Source organism: Dama dama, chromosome 5 (genome assembly GCF_033118175.1).
Source record: "Dama dama isolate Ldn47 chromosome 5, ASM3311817v1, whole genome shotgun sequence".
NCBI classification, from domain to species: domain Eukaryota; kingdom Metazoa; phylum Chordata; class Mammalia; order Artiodactyla; family Cervidae; genus Dama; species Dama dama.
In genome coordinates, this window is record NC_083685.1 from 118,053,529 (window position 1) to 118,075,087 (window position 21,559).

Below are 21,559 nucleotides of genomic sequence, written 5' to 3' on the forward strand. Positions count from 1 at the left end.
TCTGAAAGAGCCCCCATCCTCCTGGGCATGACAGTTCTCAGGCCAGGATGGATAAGACACTGGTGGGAAACGTCAAAACCGAAACCTCTGATTCCCTTTAGCAGAAATTCTGGCCTTGAGAGTTATGCCACCAGAGATTAAAGTGGTGGGGTGCTTCCCCCACCCCCCCTCTCCTTTAGTGAGAGAAATTGCCATCAATATCACCATATGATGTCACTGAGCGCTGTCTTTGTTGGAAGAGTGGGTGCCTGGGTAACTTTTACTGTTGGGAGGAAATAAAGGCCTTTTACAAACTGAGGGCTAAGATGATTTGCTTCCAGACAGTGGCAGCAGACAGAGAGGAAGTTGGGGTGATGGCAGCAAGCTCTGGGCTCTATGCAGACCCCCAGTGGTGTGGGGTGGGGCATGACTGACCACAGCAGGCTGGGAACCTGGAGAGCCCAGGCAAGGAGCCCCTGGAGCAAGTTAAGACTGGAGGTTGGATGATGTTTTGGAAGAACCTGCACGCAGGCAGGGATGTGTCTCCCCCACGGAGAGGGCGCCTGTCCACAAGAACACAAGAGACCTTCAGGGTCAACCCTGAGTGGCAACAAGAGCCAGTAACCTGGGAATTCCCTGGCGGTCCAGAGATTAGGACTCTGCAGGTTCACTGCGGAGGATGCAGGTTAATTCTCTGGTCAGGGAACTAAGATCCCACAAGTTGTGCAGCTTAGCCAAAAAAATACAAATAAATTAAGAAAAGAAAAAAAGAACCAGTAACCCAAGTGGCCCAGCCCAATCACAACCCCCACCACTCAGGAACCCCTCACCCCCTTTCCACTCTCCACTTCATGCTGGTGACAGCAAAATATGCATCCACTTGGCAGAGTCAGGAAAATTCTGGATTGGGTAGAAGTGAATCACAAGCCACTTTAGGGTTGTAATTTAGACACACTGAGGCTGCTGGGGCCCTGGAGAAAATTCAGAGTCCCAGGTTTCATCCCCAGCAAGCCTGGAGCAGGGCCTAGAAGCCAGCGTTTAACACAGTCAGGCATTTCTGCTGCCGTGTTTCTCTGTGACTCTCTCTAGACAGTCAATATTGCTCCCCAAGACTAAACCAAACTTTCCACTAACTTCCTTTTGACCCAGGCTGAATCCAAAAAGGGATGGTCAGCTGGGTTTACATAAAGATAGTGTTGCTGTTGTTTAGTTGCTAAGTAATGTCAGATCGTTTTGTGACCCCATGGACTATATAACCCACCAGGCTACTCTGTCCATGAATTTTCCAGGCAAGAATACTGTGGTGGGTTGCCATTTCTTTCTCCAGGCAATCTTTCCCACCCAGGGATTGAACCCGGGTCTCCTGCATTGGCAGGCGGGTTCTTTACCACTGAGCCACCAGAAAAGCCCATAGTGGCAACACTTTTTTTTCCCCACTGTCCGATTCCCTGCCAGCCTGAATTAGAAGCAACCTGCCACATCCCTCTCTGCCTACAGTGCTCACAGAGGCGCACAGGGTCACACCAACCAGTCATCTCACATCAGGCTAGTCCACACAACTCCGATTTCTTTAACTTGGTCGAAAAAGAGGAAGTTCTCTCTATGATTTACTGATGGGAGGCAGGGTGGCCATCAAGACTCCTTTGCCCTCCTCCCCAATTTCATTCAAGAGAATGTGGGGCTATTTAAACAAGCTCTTCTTTGGGGCATTTTTCTTTTTGTCACTTACCATTTCGAAGCTTGAATCTCCAAACCAAAACGCCATGTGGAAAAAGAGTTTTCTCGTGTTCCTTTTCTCTCTTTCAATTCAAAAGGTTGCACTGGATTGTGAAAGAATGAGAAAAACAAACGGTAAGTTTCATTTACTTCTCTGTTGTACTCAAGCCGCTTTCACTGAAACGATGAGACAGTCAGCTTTAATCATGTGCCGTCATGAGCAGGTTTCTCTGTGCTTTTTGATGAACAACCAAAGAGGAGAGTTTTTCCACTTTGTATTGTTTGTTTAAAATGAAGTGATTTTAGGGAGGGAGTCAGAGAATCTTTCCTGAGACTAAGAAACAAAATGTTGAGATTGTTTTTTTTAAACAATTAAACGGTTTTTTTCTTTCTCTGTTGTTTTTTCAATAGAAAATCAACACACAATCGTTGTAAAATAATTCAGGCATCACTAAAAACATATCCTGGGAGGCAGTTAATCATCATAGAGCCAGGCTGTTGTGGTCCTAACCTTGTTTCTACCCTTTTCCAGCTGGTAGTCTGGGCACATGATGAAAACCACTTTAAGCTTAATTTCTATCCTCTGTGAAGGGGGAAAAATAAAGGCACCTCCCTGGGAGGGCTGTTGTGAAGACTGAGACAAGCCATGTCCCTCAGCACAGAGCTGAGTGCATGGAGGGCCATCAGTAAATGCTAGCCCAGGTCGTGGTTGTTACTATACTGTAAAAGGTGAACGTTCTGCTATAAATAGATCCCCTCAGTCCCTCTCCCATATCTGTGTCCAGGAGCAACCACTATTAACAGTCCTTTCTGCTCCAATATCAAAGCAAACAAACTCTTCTGTGACCTGTTCTTTTTAAAATTAACACGTCCCAGACATCTTCCTAAGAGGAAGTTGTAGATTTAACTCCCTTCTTTTCAACAGCTACATGGCATTTCACCATAGGACTTAGTCATAATTCATTGAACCATCATTCCCTTATTGGCTGTTCCATTTTATTCCTTATCATAGAAACAGTACTGCAGTAAACATCCTTTGTGGACACATGAGCGTGTGAGAGTTCACGTAGGATAAAATCCTAGAAGTGAAACGGCTGGGTCGAAGGCCATGTCCGTTTGAATTGTTACAGATAATGCTAAGTTGCCCTCCTAACACGCTGAACTGGTGCATGTTCACCAACGCTGACCACGGACATGGGTTAAGTGTGAGACTCTCACCCTCTCTCCGACAGTGGATACAATCAATTTTTTACATTTGTGTCAATCTGATGAGTACAAAAATAATATCTCAATGTTGTTTTAGTTCGTGGTTGCCTCATCACTCATAAAGCTGTGCTTCTTCTCATGTTTGTTGACTATGAAAGCTCCAGCATGCCCATATAAAGGACATTTAGGGATGGCAATCTGGCTGGAAAGAGAGGTGAGGTCTTATCTTGAATCTGAACTTACATAAGACTGAGAAAATACTAATTGTCCGATCAAAGTGTAGATTGCTGGCGTTTTTGAGGGGTCTAAACCCCTCCTCCACCCAAGCCATTCCTCGAACATTATTTCTTCTTCTGGGAATTACCTATTCATATTATTTGACCATTTATTTGATTGTCTTTTCCTTATTAATTTGCTATTGGTTTATGTATATGAGGGCTTCCCTAGTAGTTCATACGGTAAAGAATCTGCCTGTAATGCAGGAGACCTGTGTTCCGTCCCTGGGTTGGGAAGATCCCCTGGAGAAAGAAATGGCAACCCACTCCAGTATTCTTGCCTGGAGAATCCCATGGACAAGAGGAGCCTGGGCAGGCTATAGTCCATGGAGTCCCAAAGAGTCAGACATGGCTGAACGACTAACACGTTTATCTTATGTATATTAAAAGAATCCTACACTTGTTTATGTTTTAAGTACTTTCTTCTAGGCTTTCACTTGTCTTAATTTTGCCATGGAGGAATTTAAAGTTTTAGAATAGTTATTTCTTTCAGTCTTTTCTTTATGGTTCCTATTTTGTGGGTCTTACTTGGAAGACCTTTTCCAGCAGATGATATAAAAACGTTTCTATGTATTTCTCTTAATTCTTTTATAATCTTAAATTTTAACATTAGATTTTCTGATGAGGATTATTTCTTCCCTTGGCATTTTTAAATAATAAAATACAAACACACAAGCTATCAGAGATTACTAGGATTGTGGCAAAAAGATTCAGAAGGCCATTTAGAGAGGCTATAAGAATAAAATAAGTGTAATAAGTTAAGTAATCATGTAATAGGTTGAGACACATCAAATACGTTTACATCTATGAGTTCACAATGATTCTTAAGCAAAAATAACAATAATAAAGGAAAAACATCTCACTGTTATAAGATACCAGAAACCAACTCATTATTTTTTAAAATTGGTCAATAACAGAAGAGAATCAAGCATTTATCCTCCCTTTTCTATACAAACCGAACCACAGTGTAACCAGAGTTGACAAGGGTATTTCTCTTCAGATAATTATGGGTTATAAATGAAAAAGAGCTGGTATATCCCCATTTCGCAACCTCTAATGAAATTATCAGGGTGCACGTGTGTTCTCAGGTGTGTGTCTGACTCCTTGGGACCCCATGGATTGTAGCCCTCTGTCCATGGGATTTCCCAAGCAAGAATGCTGGAGTGGGTTGCCATGCCCTCCTCTAGGGGCATCTTCTTCACCCAGAGATCGAATCTGCATCTCCTGCCTCAGCAGATGGATTCCTTTACCACTGTGCCACCTAAGAAGCTCAATGAAATAATGCTTCTGGGTAACCATTGTCAAAGCCTGCTAACAAACAAAAAAGAGAGATAATCAGACATTATGTGCCTCCTAATGGAAGTACATCTACCCTCTAAGTTGCATTCCTGCTAAATAAAAGCTAATCTGAATTTCATCGAGCCTCGGGACAGGAGATGAACATGGCAATGGAGCACCATGCGAATGTAATTAAAGAAATCCAGACCATGGAAAACATTTCAGAACAAACAACTTGCTATCTTCAACAGATAAAGTGCAGGGGGAATAAAAGAGACGGAAAGATCTATCGATGAAAAAAGACATAAGAAACATTTCAACTAATTACAACAGACCATAATGAATCCTAAAAGAAAAATCAGACAGTTGGGGGAATTTGAACAGTAACTAGATATCTGGTAATATTTTTTAAATATTGCCAATTTTCAGGTGGGATAATGGTACTGTTATTTTTACCAAAGAGTCCTTACTTTTTAGAGATAAAAACTATTAATACGAATGTCCTCCAGCCAAAGATCACTGGAGACACATGTGTAGTTGAACAAAGAGTTTTGAGGGAAAATGTGTACCATGGGAACAAGCGAGAGGGCATCCTTGAGTAAGATTTGTGTTAGGTAACTTGGAGGAAGATTTAAGGCAGCAGGATTTACTCTGAATTGGATTCTCTCTTTTTTTTAATTTATCTAGTTTCTTGACCAGGTATCAAGCCCAGGCCCCCTGCATTGGGAGCATGGAGTCTTAGCCATTGGACCACCAGGGAAATCCCTGAATTGGACTCTTTTAGGAAATGGAAACAGCGACACAGTTGGGCATCTTAGTAATTCTTATCTGATGACCAGTGTGTGACTGATGCATGAAGCAGAGCCCCCAAGGCCAAGGCTCTGGGACAACCTAGACAGATAGGGAGGGGAAGGGGGTGGTAGGGGGTTCAGGATAGGAGGATACATGTATAAGCTCTGGCCAATTCTTGCTGATACAGGGCAAAAACCATAACAATATTGTAATTATCCTCCAAGTAAGATAAATTAATTAATTAAAAATAAAATAATCTTATCTGAAGGATAAGCATTGCAGGCAAAACCCGTGACTGATAAAGAAGCAGCTGTCAACCATACTAGCCAGTTTAGAGGGGTATTTGGCCATTTTTGTGTCTTAGACAACGTTCATCTGTATTCAGACAGGAGTCATCTGGTCTTTTTTGTCTCGATCTAATATGGTCATAGGGGGCCTTGTCTGGTACACATATAGGGTGTACCAGTGGCCAGTAAGTTCCAAGCCAGAAGAAAAGAGCTTGGTGAGGTCACCCGTCTCTCACTGGGAGAGGCCTCTGGAGGTGCCAAGACTTCCTCACACACTGTCCGGCCTGGATGCGCGGGCAAGAAATGCCCCCCACCTCTGGGAAGTTCACCAGGAAAAGAGGGTCTCCACCACCTCGACCCACAAAATGTGGGTTGACAGCCACGGGGTTATTATCATTGTATAGTAACAAGGACTTTCTCTTGTGTTATTTTGTTTTCCAGAATTCCCTTCTCCAAGTTTGCACTCACAAACGGACACAGTCATGCGGGGTCAGAATGTATCTCTATCGTGTTTCCAACAGAACAAATCATTAGAGATCACCTATTTTTTGTTTCGGAATGAGAAACGCCTGCAAACCCAGGATGGAAAAGGTGAACCCGTGACTTTTAACCTAACAATCTCAGAAGCCCATGAGCTGGGCCCCTACAAATGCAAAGTCCAAGTTGCTAACTGTGCAAAATACAGTCATCCATTCAACTTCACATTTGTCGGTAAGTGGAACGCTTGTTACTCAGGGGCCCTGTATTTCCTGTTCTAGGGTGGACTCTGTTCTGCTGGTTAACACTCTCTCAAGATCCTAGCATACATGTCATTGAGATCTTGTTTAAGAAACAAGATCACTTGTTTCTTCATAATTCCATTTCACTTTCTCTCCCAAAGACGTTTAGTCATTTCAGATGATAATAAGCTGATGGCCTAAGACTAAAAGTCTTACATCAACAGTTGAGAAAGTTGTTGAAATCCTTTCTAAATGCTCTACTCTGGATTCTTGTCATATAGGCACACACACAAAAAAGACTTTTTCTCTAAAGATTCAAGTAAGAAGTCTTAGAACCAGTGTTGGACCCCGTGGCAAGGGTCTTCAGAGCCCCAGACTTTCCCCAGCTCCTTCTCTTTACGACGGCCATCAGCCAGCATTCTTCCTGCCCAGTCACCTCTTTCCCTCCCCTTCCCCCACACTACCCACAGCTTGTGGGATCTCAGTTCCCTGACCAGGGCTTGAACCCAGGCCACAGCAGGAAAAGCCCAGGATCCTAACCATTAGGCCCCCAGGGAACTCCCCAAACACATTTTCTCTCTCCCATCTTCCCACCCCAAGCCTCTCACAGCCTAGCATTAATGGCCTCATCCATGATAGTGACCTTGATATTGGACTGCTGGGCGAGGGAGAGGGTTTCCAGATAATACGTTTACCTGGAGTCTTCCAAACAGAGGACCCCTGACTTACTGATCAAGTATTTGAGTGATTCTCTGGTTCTGTGCTCTCCAGCATGGTAGCCACTAGCCACATGTTGTTATTTAAGTTTAAATTCGTTAGTTAAAATTAGGTGAAATTAAAAAACGCAGCTCCTCCATCTCGTTAGTCACACTTCAAGAGCCCAGAAGCCATAGGTGTGGCGTGGCTGTTGTATTAGACAACACAGACACAGAACATACCCGTCATCACAGAAAGTTCTGTTGGATGCCTCTACTCTAGGTCAATGGTTCTTAGCTTTTTAGGTTATAACCATTTTAACAATGTAATGATAGTGATGGATACCTTCCCTGAGATGTTTTCATGAGACTACCGATGCAAACTTCTGCATAAGACTATAAGGGATGCCATGGACTCTGGGTTAGAGCCATCTCAGGGACTCCAGTGGCACTACAGTGGTTAAGACTACAGGCCTTCAGTACAGGGGGCATAGGTTCGTTCTCTGGTCCGGGAACTAAGAGCCCACATGCTGTGTGGCACAGCCAAAATTTTTTTTTTAATTAAATAAAAAAAAAAAAAAACAAGAACCAACCATCTTAGGATAAATTTGAACACAAACTCAATTGAAGCCATAACTGTAAAAGAAATGTAAAAAGAAGACAACCATGTAAACAAGGTCTAGGATGTGGTATATAATGTGAGGGCAGTGCCCTAGCTGATAATATTCTCTGGTGGTCATATTCCTGCTGGACTGGGCAGCCTGGATTTGCAGAAAAAGCAATGCAACGGGCATCAGGGTACCCATGTATACCCCTAGCTTCCTGTGCAAGGCTGAAGCCTTAAATCAATGGATTTGGAAAAAAAACAACCCAGTCTTCATTTCCTGAGCATCTGTCCCACAGATAGGTGTACAGTCTTCCCACATCCTGCCTTCAAAGTAAATGCACTCGTTTCCTGCAATGTGTTTCCAGCAGTAATTGCACTGCCTGATAGAATTTTTTATAGATTATAAGCCTGTATCATCTTCATTTAAGTCAGACTAACATCTATTGAGTGCCTACCCCATGTGAATAACTGTCTTGCGTGCTGCCAGAGTTTCGATGATACCTAAATCATGATCTTGTTCCCAACTCAGTAGGGATATGAGCCATGAATACAGATTCATTCATCTTTGATCCACTCATCGAATATTTAATGATATGCCTGATGTGCCAAGCCCTGGTTATACATTAGTTCCTGCCTTGGTGGAGCTTATAGTCTAATTGAGGTGGCATGAAACCCAAGTACCCAGTCAAATAAATTCATAATCACAAACTGTGTTGACGATTATAAAGAAAAAGAAACTGGCACAGTGATGGAGAAAAGTTGGGGGGTGGATGGTGAATGGGGAGTGATTTCCTTAGAAAGGGTAGTTGTGTGCATTCTAAATCAATTCAGTTGTGTCCAATTTGACTATCAACTGTAGCCTGCCAGGCTCCTCTGTCCATGGGGATTCTTCAGGCAAGAATACTGGAGTGGGTTGCCATGACCTCCTCCAGGGGAATCTTCCTGACTCAGGGATCGAACCTACATCTCTTAACATTTCCTGCATTGGCAGACAGCTTCTATTTTTTGACTGCCCAGGAGTCTTAGCTGTGGCATATGGAGATCTAGCTCCCTGACCAGGGATTGGACCCGTAGAGTCTTAGCCACTGGACCACTAGGGAAGTCCCGCCAGATGGGTTCTTTACCCCTAGCACCACCTGGGAAGCCCAGATAAGATAGTTATGGAAGAAAAAAAGAGAAAAAAAGATAGTTATGGAAGGACTTTCTAAGGGGATGGCATTTCAGGGGACCCCTGAAGGATGAGAAATGATTTGCTACAGTGAGAGAAAGAAGGCTCTAGTCAAAGGACAATATCCTGTGCTGGGGGCTCCACCCTAAGGAAGAACTTGGCTGTTGGGAAGGGTGTCATATGCCACTGGTATGGCTGGAGGTCAGATGCGAGGACCGTGACCTCAAGTGAGACTGGAAAGGGGAGGGGAGAGCCAAGTCAGGCCTATGACCCCATTTATCCTCTTTGAAGTTAATTCTTCTTGGGTGGGGCAGGGCAAGGGTAGAGGCTGGGGATTGGCTGGGAGGCTTTTGCAGTCATCCAGGAGACAAACAGTGGGGAGATGGAGAAGAGTGGACAGGGTCAGAACAGACTTTGGAGGGAGAAACAACAGGGCTTGCTGAGTGATTAGGTTTGGAATCATAGGTAGTAAACATGAGGAAGGAGTCAAGAATGACTCTCAGGTGTCTACTGTGATCAGCTGATGAACAAGGAGTGGTGTCATTTACTGAGAGGGGCAAAAATAGAAGTTGTTCAGTGGGTATAAAATTTTGGTTATAGTTAACAATGCTGTACTATGCACTTAAAAATTTGTTAAGAAGGTAGATCTCTACAAATGACCCAGTTTCATTCATTTTTATGACTGAGCAATATCCCATTGTATATATGTGTACCACATCTTCTTTATCCATTCATCTGTCATTAGACCTATCAGTTGCTTCCATGTCCTGGCTATTGTAAACAGTGCTACAATGAACATTGGGGTACATGTGTCTTTTTGAATTATGGTTTTCTCCAGAGAAGTCCAGTAGTGGGATTATGGGGTCGTATGGCAATTCTATTCCTAGTTTTTTGAGCAAACTCCATACTGTTCTCCATAGTGGCTGTATTAATTTACATTCCTACCAAGAGTGCAAGAGGGTTCCCTTTTCTCCACACCCTCTCCAGCATTTATCATTTGTAGACTTTTTAAAGAAAAATACTTATTTATTTATTTGGCGGCATTGGGTCTTAGTTGCAGCACATGGGATCCTTGTTGCATCGTGCGGGATCTTTCATTGTGGCGCACAGATTCCAGAGCCCTTGGGTTCAGTAGTTGGGCTCCTGGGCTTAGTAACCCGGTAGCACATGGAATCCACGTCCCCTGCATTGTAAGGTGGATTCCTAACCACTGGATCAGCAGGGAAGTCCCTATAGTTTGTAGAGTTGTTGATGATGGCCATTCTGACCAGTGTGATGGACCTAGAATCTATCATACAGAGTAAAGTCAGAAAGAGGAAAAAAAAAATCATGTATTACTGCATATATGTGGAATCTAGAAAAACGGTACAAACGAACCTATTTTCAGGGCCGGAATAGAGACACAGACACAGGGAACAGATGTGTGAATATGGCAGGGTGGGATGAATTGGGACATCGGGATCGATGGTGTGTGCTCTGCCACGTGTAAAACAGATAATGGGAACCTGCTTCATGGCGCAGGGCGCTCCTCTCAGGGCTCACCCTAGAGGCGTGGGACCGGGGTGTGCTAGAAGGGAGGTCCAAGAAGGAGGGGCTGTGTGTATACATAGAGCTGATTCACTTCATTGTACAGCAGAAAATAACACGTGCTAAAGCAACTATACTCCAATTTATAGCACAGGGAACCCTACTCAATACTCTGTAGTGAGCTCTATGGCAACTGAGAGAGTGGATACATATATATATATAACTGATTCAGCTTGCTATAGAGCAGAAACTAACACACATTGTAAGTCAACTGTAATCCAATAAAAAATAATTTAAAAAAAAGAAGGTAGATCTCATGTTCTTAGCACAAAAGAACTAAATGAATGACTGAATGAAAACATTTTTTAAAAGAATATAATTTTAATAATGTTCATCTACCTACCGATTGATTCATTAACTAGCAGATTAACTAGAGTTCAGTTTCAAGAGGTTATGCTTGAGGTGGCCAGGAGACATTCAAGTGGATCATGAAATAAGAGACAGAAAAAGTAGTATGAGGATGGGATCAAGTGCTGGAGGAGACAGAAGAGGGAGAACTTTCACCTGGAGGATTTAGGAAAAGTTTTATGGGGAAGGTGGCATCTGAAAGAGCCCTAAAGGACTCCTTTAATTTAAAAAACAGAACTGATTTATGGAAGAGTTACAACTCCCTTCCCTTGATCACAGTGATGCTGTGATGTCCTTTACCAGTCCTTTTACAAACTCAGGGAAGTTTACATCTTTCCAGTAAATTTAGATTATCAACCCTTATTCTAGTTTGAGTCATCTTATCTCAGAGAGAAGTCCATGCTCTCTGCTTCATCCTGAATACTTCAATTCCTGAAAATTGCAGGAAGTAGATTTCAGGAAGTAGTTTTTCTTAGGAAGAACAGTCTATTGATGCTATTCCCAAAGTTGCTCTTTGAGCCTCCCATCCCTGGGTACCACTCTGTCAAGGATGCTGCCACCGGGATTCCTGCTCAGGGGAGGGAGGGATGGAGCAAGAAGACTCTAATTTGTTCGTTTCTTTCCTTTGACTTAGACAATGAAACATGTTTCATTGTTTCTGCACCCAGTTGTCAAATTGGCACACTACTGTTAAAAACAAAAGTATCTGCTTGGGAGTTGGCCCTGGCTCTGCCATTTATTAGCTATGTGGTCTCTGAATTTCAATGGACTCATCTGTGGAATGAGCATAATGCTGTCCACCTTGTGTGCTGTTGTGAAGTGAACCAAGATAATGTGGGTAGTGACCCCAACACATGAAGGATACTCATTATCTTTCTTTCCCTATAATCCTGTTTCATTAAAGAACTATATAACAAATTACAGAGCTGGATTCTCCCATGAAGTATGGTATGATCTGACAGAGCCTACCAGACTCACTTGTTTCTGGTCAAGAATTTCCCTTAACCCTATTTATCAGGGTTACTTCCTGTTTCGGGGAGGAACTGGAAGATAACTGAACAGCTGAATTCTACAAATGACAGTACAGTGAGAAAAGATGGTATTTTTAGATTTCCTTGATTTAAAAAAAAAAACTGTTATCTTACAAGGATTAGGACTAAAAGCACCTCTCAACTACATACTTGAAGCTGGATCTTTGACAAAATTATACCATCAACCACAAACAAATGGTGAATTCTGATAAAAGGCAAGCTTGCACTCCAGCTCCTCAAAGCAGAGAGATGCTCTCCACTCTCTGGCTTTCTCAGAGCCTGGTTCATGCCAGGATACACGGGGTTAACCACATACCTATTGATCTTTCCCCATGGAGCTTCTTGTGAGCAGTTTGACTTCACAAGAGGGGTGTCGTTAATTTTTCGGTGAACAGCCAGGAATAGAGTAGGGCTTCCATCCATGTTTGTGGACGGAGTGAGGAAACCCAATCCGCTTAGCCATTTAACGTGCACTTTCATTTTTCTAGACCCAGTGACTGCACCAGTGCTGAACATTAGCGTCATTCAAACAAAAACAGACCGATATATAGCGCTAAGCTGCATCTCACTCAACGGTTCTCTGCCCATCGATTATATTTTTTTTGAAAAAAACATCACCATATCACCAGTTATTTCCAAGAATGTAAGGAAGCCTGCTGAACTTAACATAACCGAGATTAACACTGCAGAAGTGAAAGAGTACAGGTGTAAAGCTAAAAACAGAGTGCCTGACCATGCAAAATACAGTCAACCTGTCAGCATACCCTCAACAGGTAAGGGCTACCTGAACTCGTTCAACAGGGTCTGGATTTACTTCCAGAAACTGCAGCCTCTCCTCTGCCCACCATTTCCCACTTTGCCCACCTGCTTCTAAGTGCTTTTCCTTCCGTAGGGTCCATATGCTCTGATGGGGCTGCTTTCTGCCATAAAGGAACCACAGAAAAGCCTAGAGAGTGGGGCAGGAAGCGACCTTGTAGTAAGACTTCCTGAACTGACTCTGTTTCCTGCTCAGGTTCTAAGCAATCACATTAGGATTTGTAACTCTCTTTGTTTTCACTTTCTTTTCTTAGGCACTATTTTCATTTATTTATTTATTTTGATCGTGCTGGGTCTTCACTGCTGCGCACCGGCTTTCTCTAGTGGCAGCAAGTGGGGGCCACTCTTCGTTGCAGTGCACAAGCTTCTCATTGCAGTGACTTCTCTTATTGCGGAGCACAGGCTCTACGCACACGGGCTTCAGTGGCTTCAACAGGCTGGGTAGTTGTGCTGCTCTGGCCTTAGTTGCTCCTCGGCATGTGGAATCTTCCCGGACCAGGGATCGAACATGTGTTCCGTGCACTGGCAGGCGGATTCTTATCCACTGCACCACCAGGGAAGTCCTGCATCTCTTGAAGCTGCTGGGGTCTCTTGATTTTCTTGTGCTTTTTAAAATCATTTAAAAAAAAAAAACCTCACTTCTAACACCATACCTTCCTGCTTGGCTGTTGAAGGCCCTGCTGCTAATGCTTGGTGAATCTAGATTTCTCTACTGGGGGCAAGAGCGGCTCCTGTCCCAGTCTTGTGTTTCAGAAGGCGCTGCCTGGATTCTTCTCAACCACACACTTTCCAATAAGCTTCCCATAAGCCATAGGGATGCCTGCCTGGACCTTGTATCTCTACTTTTCTGTACCTCACTCTAGGTTCCGAGACCTGAATTCCCTACCCCATCAGATCAGAACCCACCTCCCAGGGCCTGTGCACATCTCTTTCCCAGCTCGTCCTCCCAAGGGCAGGCCACCGTGAGGATGTGAGCACTCCTGGACTCAAGCCAAGCGAGCTGTTTGTGGGGGGTGAGGGACGACACTTGGCCATGCAGGCAGGGGCTGTCTATGTGTTTGTCAGGTTCCTTAGGGCACGAATCAGAGCCTGGGTGGGATGAGACCAGGCCAGAGCTAGAGCCAGTTCTCTTTATAATGTCATGTTTCAGCACAGAACTCCGAGTCTGAGAATTCCAGATTTAAACCTACCCTTAGAGATGTCCCTGGCCGTCTAGTGGTTAAGAATCTGCATGGGTTTGATCCCTGGTCAGGGAACTGGGACCCCTCATGGTGCATGGCCACAAAATTTAAAAAACAAAAACCTGGCCTGATGAAGGGACACTGGTCAAGGTGGGAGGAGAAAAATAAATTAGGTTAGCAAGGGTAATAGGCACACAAGGGCATTAAACACCTCATCCTCAGAAGATCAGAGCCCACATCTGGGTGTTCAGTGAATTCTAACAAGTGAGGCAGCCTGTTGGAGTCAGGCCCCAGAGTCAGCCTTTTGCCTACAAATCACTGCCTTCCATTCACTAGCTGTGTGAGCTTAGAAAAGTCACGTACTCTTATTTAATTGTAAAATGGGAACTTTACTTAATTGAATCTTATTCTACTTAATTGTAAAATGGGAATAATACCAATGAGATACATAAGGCAATGCACATAAAGTGCTTAACACAATGTCTGCATATAGTCAATAATAAGTGACAGTTGCTGGGTAACATAGATCGTGCCAACATGACTAAAGACTTTGCCTGACAAATGGCCAGGCTGTTCTCAGATTTATGACCCTAATGATGTAGACAACAATCTGTCTGTTAAATGCTGTGCTGATTTTTTTCCTTTGTAAATGACCCTTGGTGGAAGATGGACTTGGTATGACTTTTAGAACTTCATTGACAAGTTAATTCTCAGGTGCTGCAGGTGTCCACATAGGGCAGAGACCCAGGGTTCATGGTATCTTGACTAACTTGGCAGACAGTCATGATCGATCTTTCCAGAGCATTCCACAATTCAGTATCATTGGAAAAGCAGGTTGTGCAGTGACCAGTGAATGCTGTCTTCTTCTTTCAGGAGGAGACTGCGGTCCATTCTGCCTGCAGTTCCTGCTTCCGGGGTTATTACTGGTGCTAATAGCAATCATCCTAATTCTAGTATTTTGGATGCTACCAAAGTACAAAGCAAGTAAGTTCCTTAGGAGCTTTGCCATTGTTTTCCCTGGTGGCTCAGACAGTTAAGAATCTGCCTGCAATGCAGGAGACCCGGGTTCAATCCCTGGGTGGGGAAGATCCCCTGAAGAGGGGAATGGCTACTCACTCCAGTATGCTAGCCTGGAGAATCCATGGACAGAGGAGCCTGGCAGGCTATAGTCCTTGGGGTCACAAAGAGTTGGACACGACTGAGCGACTAACACTTTAACTTTCCCTGGATTTTGGAGACAGACAGCAGGGGAGAGGGTAAGGAGGAAGGGAAAGGAGAATCAGAAATGGGACATGAAGAAAATGAAAAGAGAAGGAAAAGATGCAAAACGAGAAGATAACGAAGAACTTCCTGAACTGTTCACATTTAGCACAGTTCTCTTTCCTCTGGTGAAGCCTTCCCTATTTAGATTGCTCGTGGGCGTGTTACCTGTGCAGTCACATGGGGCCCCGTGCTAAGAAGACATTTTAATGCTCTGCTGTCATTGTCTTAAAATTTTTGTAATACCTTTTAACCTTTTTTTTTAATTTTTAAAAAATTCTTTTTCAAAATTGTAGTAAAATATGCGTAACAGTAGAATTTACCACCTTGGCCATTGTTAAGTATACAGTTCGGTGGCATTAAGTACATTCACACTCCTGGGCTACCATCACCAGCCATCCACTTTTTCACTTTGCAAATATGACACTGTGTGCCTGTCAAACAGTGTAAGTCCCTATTAATTTCTCTCTCCTCCCAGCCCCTGGCAGACACCATTCCGATTCCTGTCTATGAATCTATTTTAGAAATCTCATGTAAGTGGAATCACACCATATTTGTCCTTTTGTAGGTGGCTTCTTTCATTTAGCACAATGTCCTCAAGGTTCATCCATGTTGTATACATGTCAGAATTTCCTTCCTTTGGGGGGACTTTCCTGGTGGCCCAGTGGTTAGGACTCTGCACTTACACTGCAGGGGATGCGGCTTCAATCTGTGGTTGGGGAACTAAGATCCCACAAGCCTTGCGGTGCAAAAGATTTTTTTTCTCCTTCATTTCAAAAGCTGAATAATCAGTTATATATGTGTGTGTATGTATTATACACACACAAGTATATATACATAACACAAACTTTGTTTATCCATTCATTCATCTGTCAATGGACTCTTTCTTCAGAAAAAATTCCCAGAAGTGGAATTGCTGGATGGTTTTTTTTTGTTGTTGTTGTTTTTTTTGAGACTCCTCCATACAGTTTTCCATAGTGGCTGCAACAATTTACATTCCCACCAACAGTGCATGACAGTTTCCTTTAAGGTGCATCCTTGTCAACACTTGTTACTTGTTACCTTTTTGATGGTAGCTATTCTGAGATGTGTGAGGTGGTATCTCTTTGTAGTTTCAATTTGCATTTCCCTGATGATTAGTGATTTTGAACATCTTTCCATGTGCCTGCTGGCCATCTGTATGTCCTCTTTAGAAAATGTCTATATAATTCCTCTGCCTGTTTTTAAATTGGGTTGTTTGGTTTTCTGATGCTGAGCTCTATGAGTTCTTTGTACATTTTGGATATTAACTCCTTATCAGACATGTCATTTGCAGTATCTTCCTTCATTCAGTAGGCTGCCTTTTTGCTTTGTTGATAATTTCCTTCACTGTTCAAGCTTAATGTAGTCCCATTTGTTTATTTTTGCTTTACTTCTCTTGCCTGAGGAGACAGGGCCAAAAAAAATATTGCTAAGACCAGTGTCAAAGAGCATACTACCTATGTTTTCTTTTATGTGTTTCATGGTTTCTGATCTCACATTTAGGTTCTTAATCCACTTTATTTTTGTAGATGGTGTGAGATAGTAGTCCAGTTTTATTCTTTCACATATAGCTGTCCAGTTTTCCCAATACCATTTATTGAAAAGGCTATCTTTTCCTGACTGTATATTCTTACCTCCCTTGTAAATTAATTGACCATATAAGTAGGGGTTCATTTCTGGGCTCTCCAGTCCGTTTCATTGATCTATGTGTCTGTTTCTGTGCCAGTCGCATACTGTTTTGATTACTGTGCCTTCAAAGGACAGTTTGAAATTAGAGAATATGATACCTCCAGCTTTGTTCTTTCTCAGCATAGGTTGTTTTGTGTTTCCAAACAAATTTTAGAATTTTTTACTTAAGTCTGTGAAAAATCCCATTGTTAATTTGACAGGGATTTCATTAAACCTGTAGATTGCCTTGGGGAGTACAGCCATTTGCAATATTAATTCTTCCAATCCATAAGAATGGATTCATTCATTTCATGAATTTTCTTCATCAGTGTCTTATGGTTTCCCAAGTACAGGTCTTTTACCTTCTTGGTTATATTATTCCTAGGTATTTTATTCTTTTTAGTACAGATACGATTGTTTTCTTAATTTCTCTTTCAGATAGTTCATTGTTGGTGTATAGAAATGCAACTGATCTCTGTATATTATTAATAATTCCATATACTGCAGCTTTATAAATAATTCCATATACTGCGGCTTTAGCTGAATTCATTTATTTGTCTCAATAGTTCTAGTTCTTTGGTGGTGTCTTTAGGATTTTCTCTATATGGTGTCATGTCATCTGCAGTGACAGTTTTACTTTTATCTTTCCAATTTTGATTCCTTTTTTTCTTCTTGTCTGATTGCTGTGGCTGACTCCCAATACTATTGTGAATAAAGGTGGCAAGAGTGAGCATTCTTGTCTTCTTCCTTATCTTAGAGGAAATGCTTTTGGCTTTTCATCACTGAGTATAATGTTAGCCATGGGCTTGTTATATATGGTCTTTATTATGTTGAGGTATGTTCCCTCTGTACTCACTTTGTTTAGTTTTTATCATAAATCAATACTGAATTTTGCCAAAAGCTATTTCTGCATCTATTTAAATAATCATATGGCTTTTATTCAATTTGTTAATGTGGTGTATCACACTGATTGATTTGTGGATATTGTAATACTGTGTGGTATATCACACTGATTGATTTGTGGATATTGAAATGTCCTTGTATCTCTGGGATAAATCTCAGTTGATCATGGGGTCTAATTCTTTCAATGTATTGTTGAATTTGGTTTGCTAATATGTTGTTGAGGATTTTTGCATCTACATTCATCAGTGATATTGGCCTGTAGTTTTCTTTTTTTTCTGGTGTCTTTGTCTGTATTTGTTGTTTGGGGTTTTGTTGTTGTTGTTCATTTTGGCTGCACCAGGTGTGACACTTTGGATCTTTTTTTTTTTTTTTTCAGTTGCATCATGTGGGATCTTAGTTGCACCACGAACGATCTAGTTCCCTGACTAAGGACTAAACCCAGACCCCCTGCATTATGAGCTCAGAGTCTTAGCCACTGGACCACCAGAAAAGCCCCTGTCATTGGCTTTGAGATCAGGGTGATCCTGGCCTTGTAGAATGAGTTTGGAAGGGTTCCTTCCTCTTCAATGTTTTATACAGTTCACCTGTGAAACCATCTGGTCCAGGATTTTTATTTGTTGGGAGTCTTTTGATTATTGATTTCATTTCATATTGAGTGGTAATTGGGCTGTTCATATTTTATATTTCTTTCCGAGTTAGCCTGAGGAGACTGTATATTTTAGGAATTTATCCATTTATTCTAGGTTGTCTGTTTCATTGGTGTGCAATTGTTTATCATAATCTCTTACGACCCTTTGTATTTCTATGGTTATCAGCTGTAACTTCTTTCATTTTTTTTTTAAATTTCTTGGACAATATAATATGGAATTTACTTCCATGGAGAATTCTCAGTGAAGTTCTTTAAAAGCATTCCTTTTTTTTTTTTAACTGAAGGATAATTGCTTTACAATGTTGTGTTGGTTTCTGTCACACAACAATGCAAATCAGTCATGACTATATGTACATCCCTCCTTCTGGAGCCTCCCGCCGATTCCCTACTTCTTCCATTTCTTATTTTATTTATTTGAGCCCTCTTTTTTCTTGATGAGTCTAGCTAAAGGTTTATCATTTTGTTTGGCTTTTCATAGAACCAGGTCTTCATCAATCTTTTCTACTGTTTTCTTTTAGTTGTTATTTCACTTATTCCTGCTCTGATCTTTATTATTTCTTTCCTTCTAACTTTTCTTCTTTCCTTTGGGTATAAAGTTAGGTTGTTTATGATTTCTCTTCTTTCCTGAGATAGACTTGTATTGCAATAAACTTCCCTCTTAGGGCTGCTTTTGCTCAGTCCCTTAGATTTTGGATGGTTGTGCTTCCATTTTCATTCATTTTTGGGTATGTTTTTTTTATTTCCTCTTTAATTTCTTTAGTGACTCATTGTTTGGTAGTATATTGTTTATCCTCCATGTGTTTGTGGGTTGTTGTTGTTGTTGTTTTGGGTAGTTTTTTTTCTTGTAGTTGATTTCTAGTCTCATATGTTGTGGTCAGAAAAGATGGCTGATATGACTTCAATCCTCTGAAATTTATAGCATCTCATACATTTTTAAAACTGGTCTCCTCTTCCTACAATAATCTGAGGATCTTATAAAAGTGGAATTAATATTCTTGAGTACTAGCCAGGGCTAAATGGAACTCAGTTGGGTAATTTAGTAGCTCTTGCAGATATTAAGATGCTTTTTACAGGCTATTCTTCTCAGTGAAGGAAAGAAAAGATATCGCTGACCATCTCAAGCACAATCTGCTAGGCAGAGGGTGTTATTTGCAGATCTGAGAAAATAAATCAGAAGGACTCCTGGCTTGAAGAAGCAGATGCTATGGTCTCCTAGCTAAGCCCACGATTTCCCTTTAATAGACAACACTTTAGGCCATCTGAGAAGGTCATTCTTCCAGAACTTTGGGGAATTCTGCTCCATAGAGGAGCAGGGGGAAAAAAAAATGTGGCTGAATTGGTTTATTTTAATGATTCTGCACCAACTTACATAGGAAAAGCGATGAAAGATAGTGCACCCAGAGTCTACAGAAATACACCCATGGAAGTTGGAATATATGCAAATATCTGTGAAAATCAAGCAGGTAAGAGAATTTTGTTTGAGAGTTTGGTTGGTTTGGGGTTTTTGTCTTTTAAATTTTTTTAAGGTCATACAGACACATGGGTAAAATACTGAAGAAGCTGAGTATAGTGTCTCCCTCCCGCCCCAACACTCAATCCCACTTTAAAAATCCTTCTACAGATATTTTATGTGTGTTTTAGCATCTAAATAAAGGTAGCAATGGTAGCATGTCATAGATATACCATTCTACACCTGATTTTTTGAGTTAACAATGTATCTTGGAGTTTGGTTTTTTTTAATATCAGTTCAGAATGATCCACACTGCGTTCCAATCACTTTTACGATCACTTCTTAAAGCTGGCATCATTTACTGCTTTATGGTAAACAGACCCAGCGCCTTGGCCAACAGTGACAACAACCCCAGCCAATGATGATGCTGACTGAGGGCCAGCCTGTTCCAGGCACAGTGCTAAGCGACTTATCTGCTCTGTCTGGTGCAAACACCACTAACTCCCAAATGATATCATCCCCATTTTACAGATGAGAAGCCTGTTCCAGGCTTAGAACCAAAGCAATGTGTTTCCAGTGCCCAAGATGGTAAGTACTCTGTGCAAAGTCCAGAAGCGACATGCCATTGTAAGGGTAGCTGCCTAAGCCGCTGCCCTCAGGAGATCAGAGATTCAAACCATAGACCCAATAATTCTGTTTCTTGTCTTTTACCCAGGGGCTGAATACTCCCAGGAGATACATTATGCTGCCCCCATGTTCCAGCAGGTGGCACCAAGAGATCAGGGTGAGCCACAGTTTGGGATAGGAGACACTGTTGAAAGGGGTCAGTGGTTTCTGTGAGGCCGTCATTAGCTTTAGGAACCCAAGGATGGGATGAACGGGGGCAACAGACACACCCTAGGAAACCAATAGCAACCAGCACCACAGCGCCTAATAAATTTCATCAGGACCTGGGTGGATGGGGAGGAGGAAAGGATATGGTAGGGAGTGTATCACATAAAAAGAAATCCAGAGAGAACAATGCAAGTGCACCTCTAAAATGCTTTCAAGAATAAATCACATAATGTAGTCCAGGAAAAAAAGACAGTTAATACTTGGTTTTATCAGGCCCCCCAGCTACCAAAATAGAATTTTAAAAGAGCTTCTATAGATATATATCCAAGATTGAAGGCAAAAGGAGAAGAGGGCTGCAGAGGATGAGATGGTTAGATAGCATCACCGACCTAATGGACACAAGCTTGAGGAAACTCTGGGAGATGGTGAAGGACGTGGAAGCCTGGCATGCTGCAGTCCACTGGGTTGCAAAGCATCAGACATGACTTAGCAACTGAACATCAACAACAACATCCTAAGTTTACTGAATTATTTTCTCTTTTATGTTACAGAAGACAGTAATAATTCTAAAGGTGGATATGTCTATTCTGAACTTGTCTTCTGAGATTTAAAGATGTAGGCTACATCTCAGGGTAAGATGCTTTTTACAAAGCTGATTTCCATAAAGAAAAAGCAAACTTGATTGATACTTTAAAAAGTTTCACCTGGTTACCCAAAGTGACTCACTGTTTTTCATGCTTAAATACTATTCCTTTGGCTTTTGCAGGTACATACAATCCTGTCGTCAGACAAGAGTTTTGTTAGGTGGGATCCTGACTGACAGTGTTTACATGCTTTTGCCATTTTTTGGCAAGGACTATTTCCCCCATTTCCACACCATTTAATAAAGAATAATTTTTTGACTACTGTGTTCTTCTTCTTCTTTTTTTTTTTTTATTAGTTGGAGGCTAATTACTTCACAACATTTCAGTGGGTTTTGTCATACATTGATATGAATCAGCCATAGAGTTACACGCATTCCCCATCCCGATCCCCCCCTCCCACCTCCCTCTCCACCCGATTCCTCTGGGTCTTCCCAGTGCACCAGGC

The 21,559-nt window shown here is 41.9% G+C and overlaps 2 protein-coding genes across 4 annotated transcripts in view; one reads left to right on the top strand and one right to left on the bottom strand.

Moving 5' to 3' along the window:
* Positions 1-12,567, bottom strand: part of PECAM1 (platelet and endothelial cell adhesion molecule 1) — a 101,360-nt gene extending 88,793 nt beyond the window's left edge. The window contains exons 1-2 of one of the 2 annotated variants that reach the window (XM_061144392.1): positions 12,553-12,567; positions 1,709-1,799 (exon numbers count right to left, since the gene is read on the bottom strand). In XM_061144392.1, coding sequence (XP_061000375.1) covers positions 1,709-1,744 — 36 coding nt within the window. In that variant the 5' untranslated portion in view covers positions 1,745-1,799; positions 12,553-12,567. Of the gene's footprint in view, positions 1-1,708; positions 1,813-12,552 lie in introns of those variants that run through there. The other variant, XM_061144393.1, reaches the window with a different exon arrangement.
* MILR1 (mast cell immunoglobulin like receptor 1) lies at positions 1,569-21,372 on the top strand. Of its 2 annotated transcripts, XM_061144395.1 has the most exons (9): positions 1,569-1,830; positions 5,975-6,244; positions 12,177-12,461; positions 14,559-14,669; positions 19,560-19,649; positions 20,168-20,224; positions 20,352-20,420; positions 21,022-21,102; positions 21,237-21,372. In XM_061144395.1, exons 1-8 carry the CDS (start codon positions 1,593-1,595, stop codon positions 21,072-21,074), a joined length of 1,173 nt encoding a protein of 390 aa, XP_061000378.1. In that variant the 5' UTR covers positions 1,569-1,592; the 3' UTR covers positions 21,075-21,102; positions 21,237-21,372. The 2 variants fall into 2 exon arrangements, with proteins under 2 accessions (XP_061000378.1, XP_061000379.1); XM_061144396.1 differs by lacking the exon at positions 14,559-14,669.
* Positions 21,373-21,559: the final 187 nt, after the last annotated feature.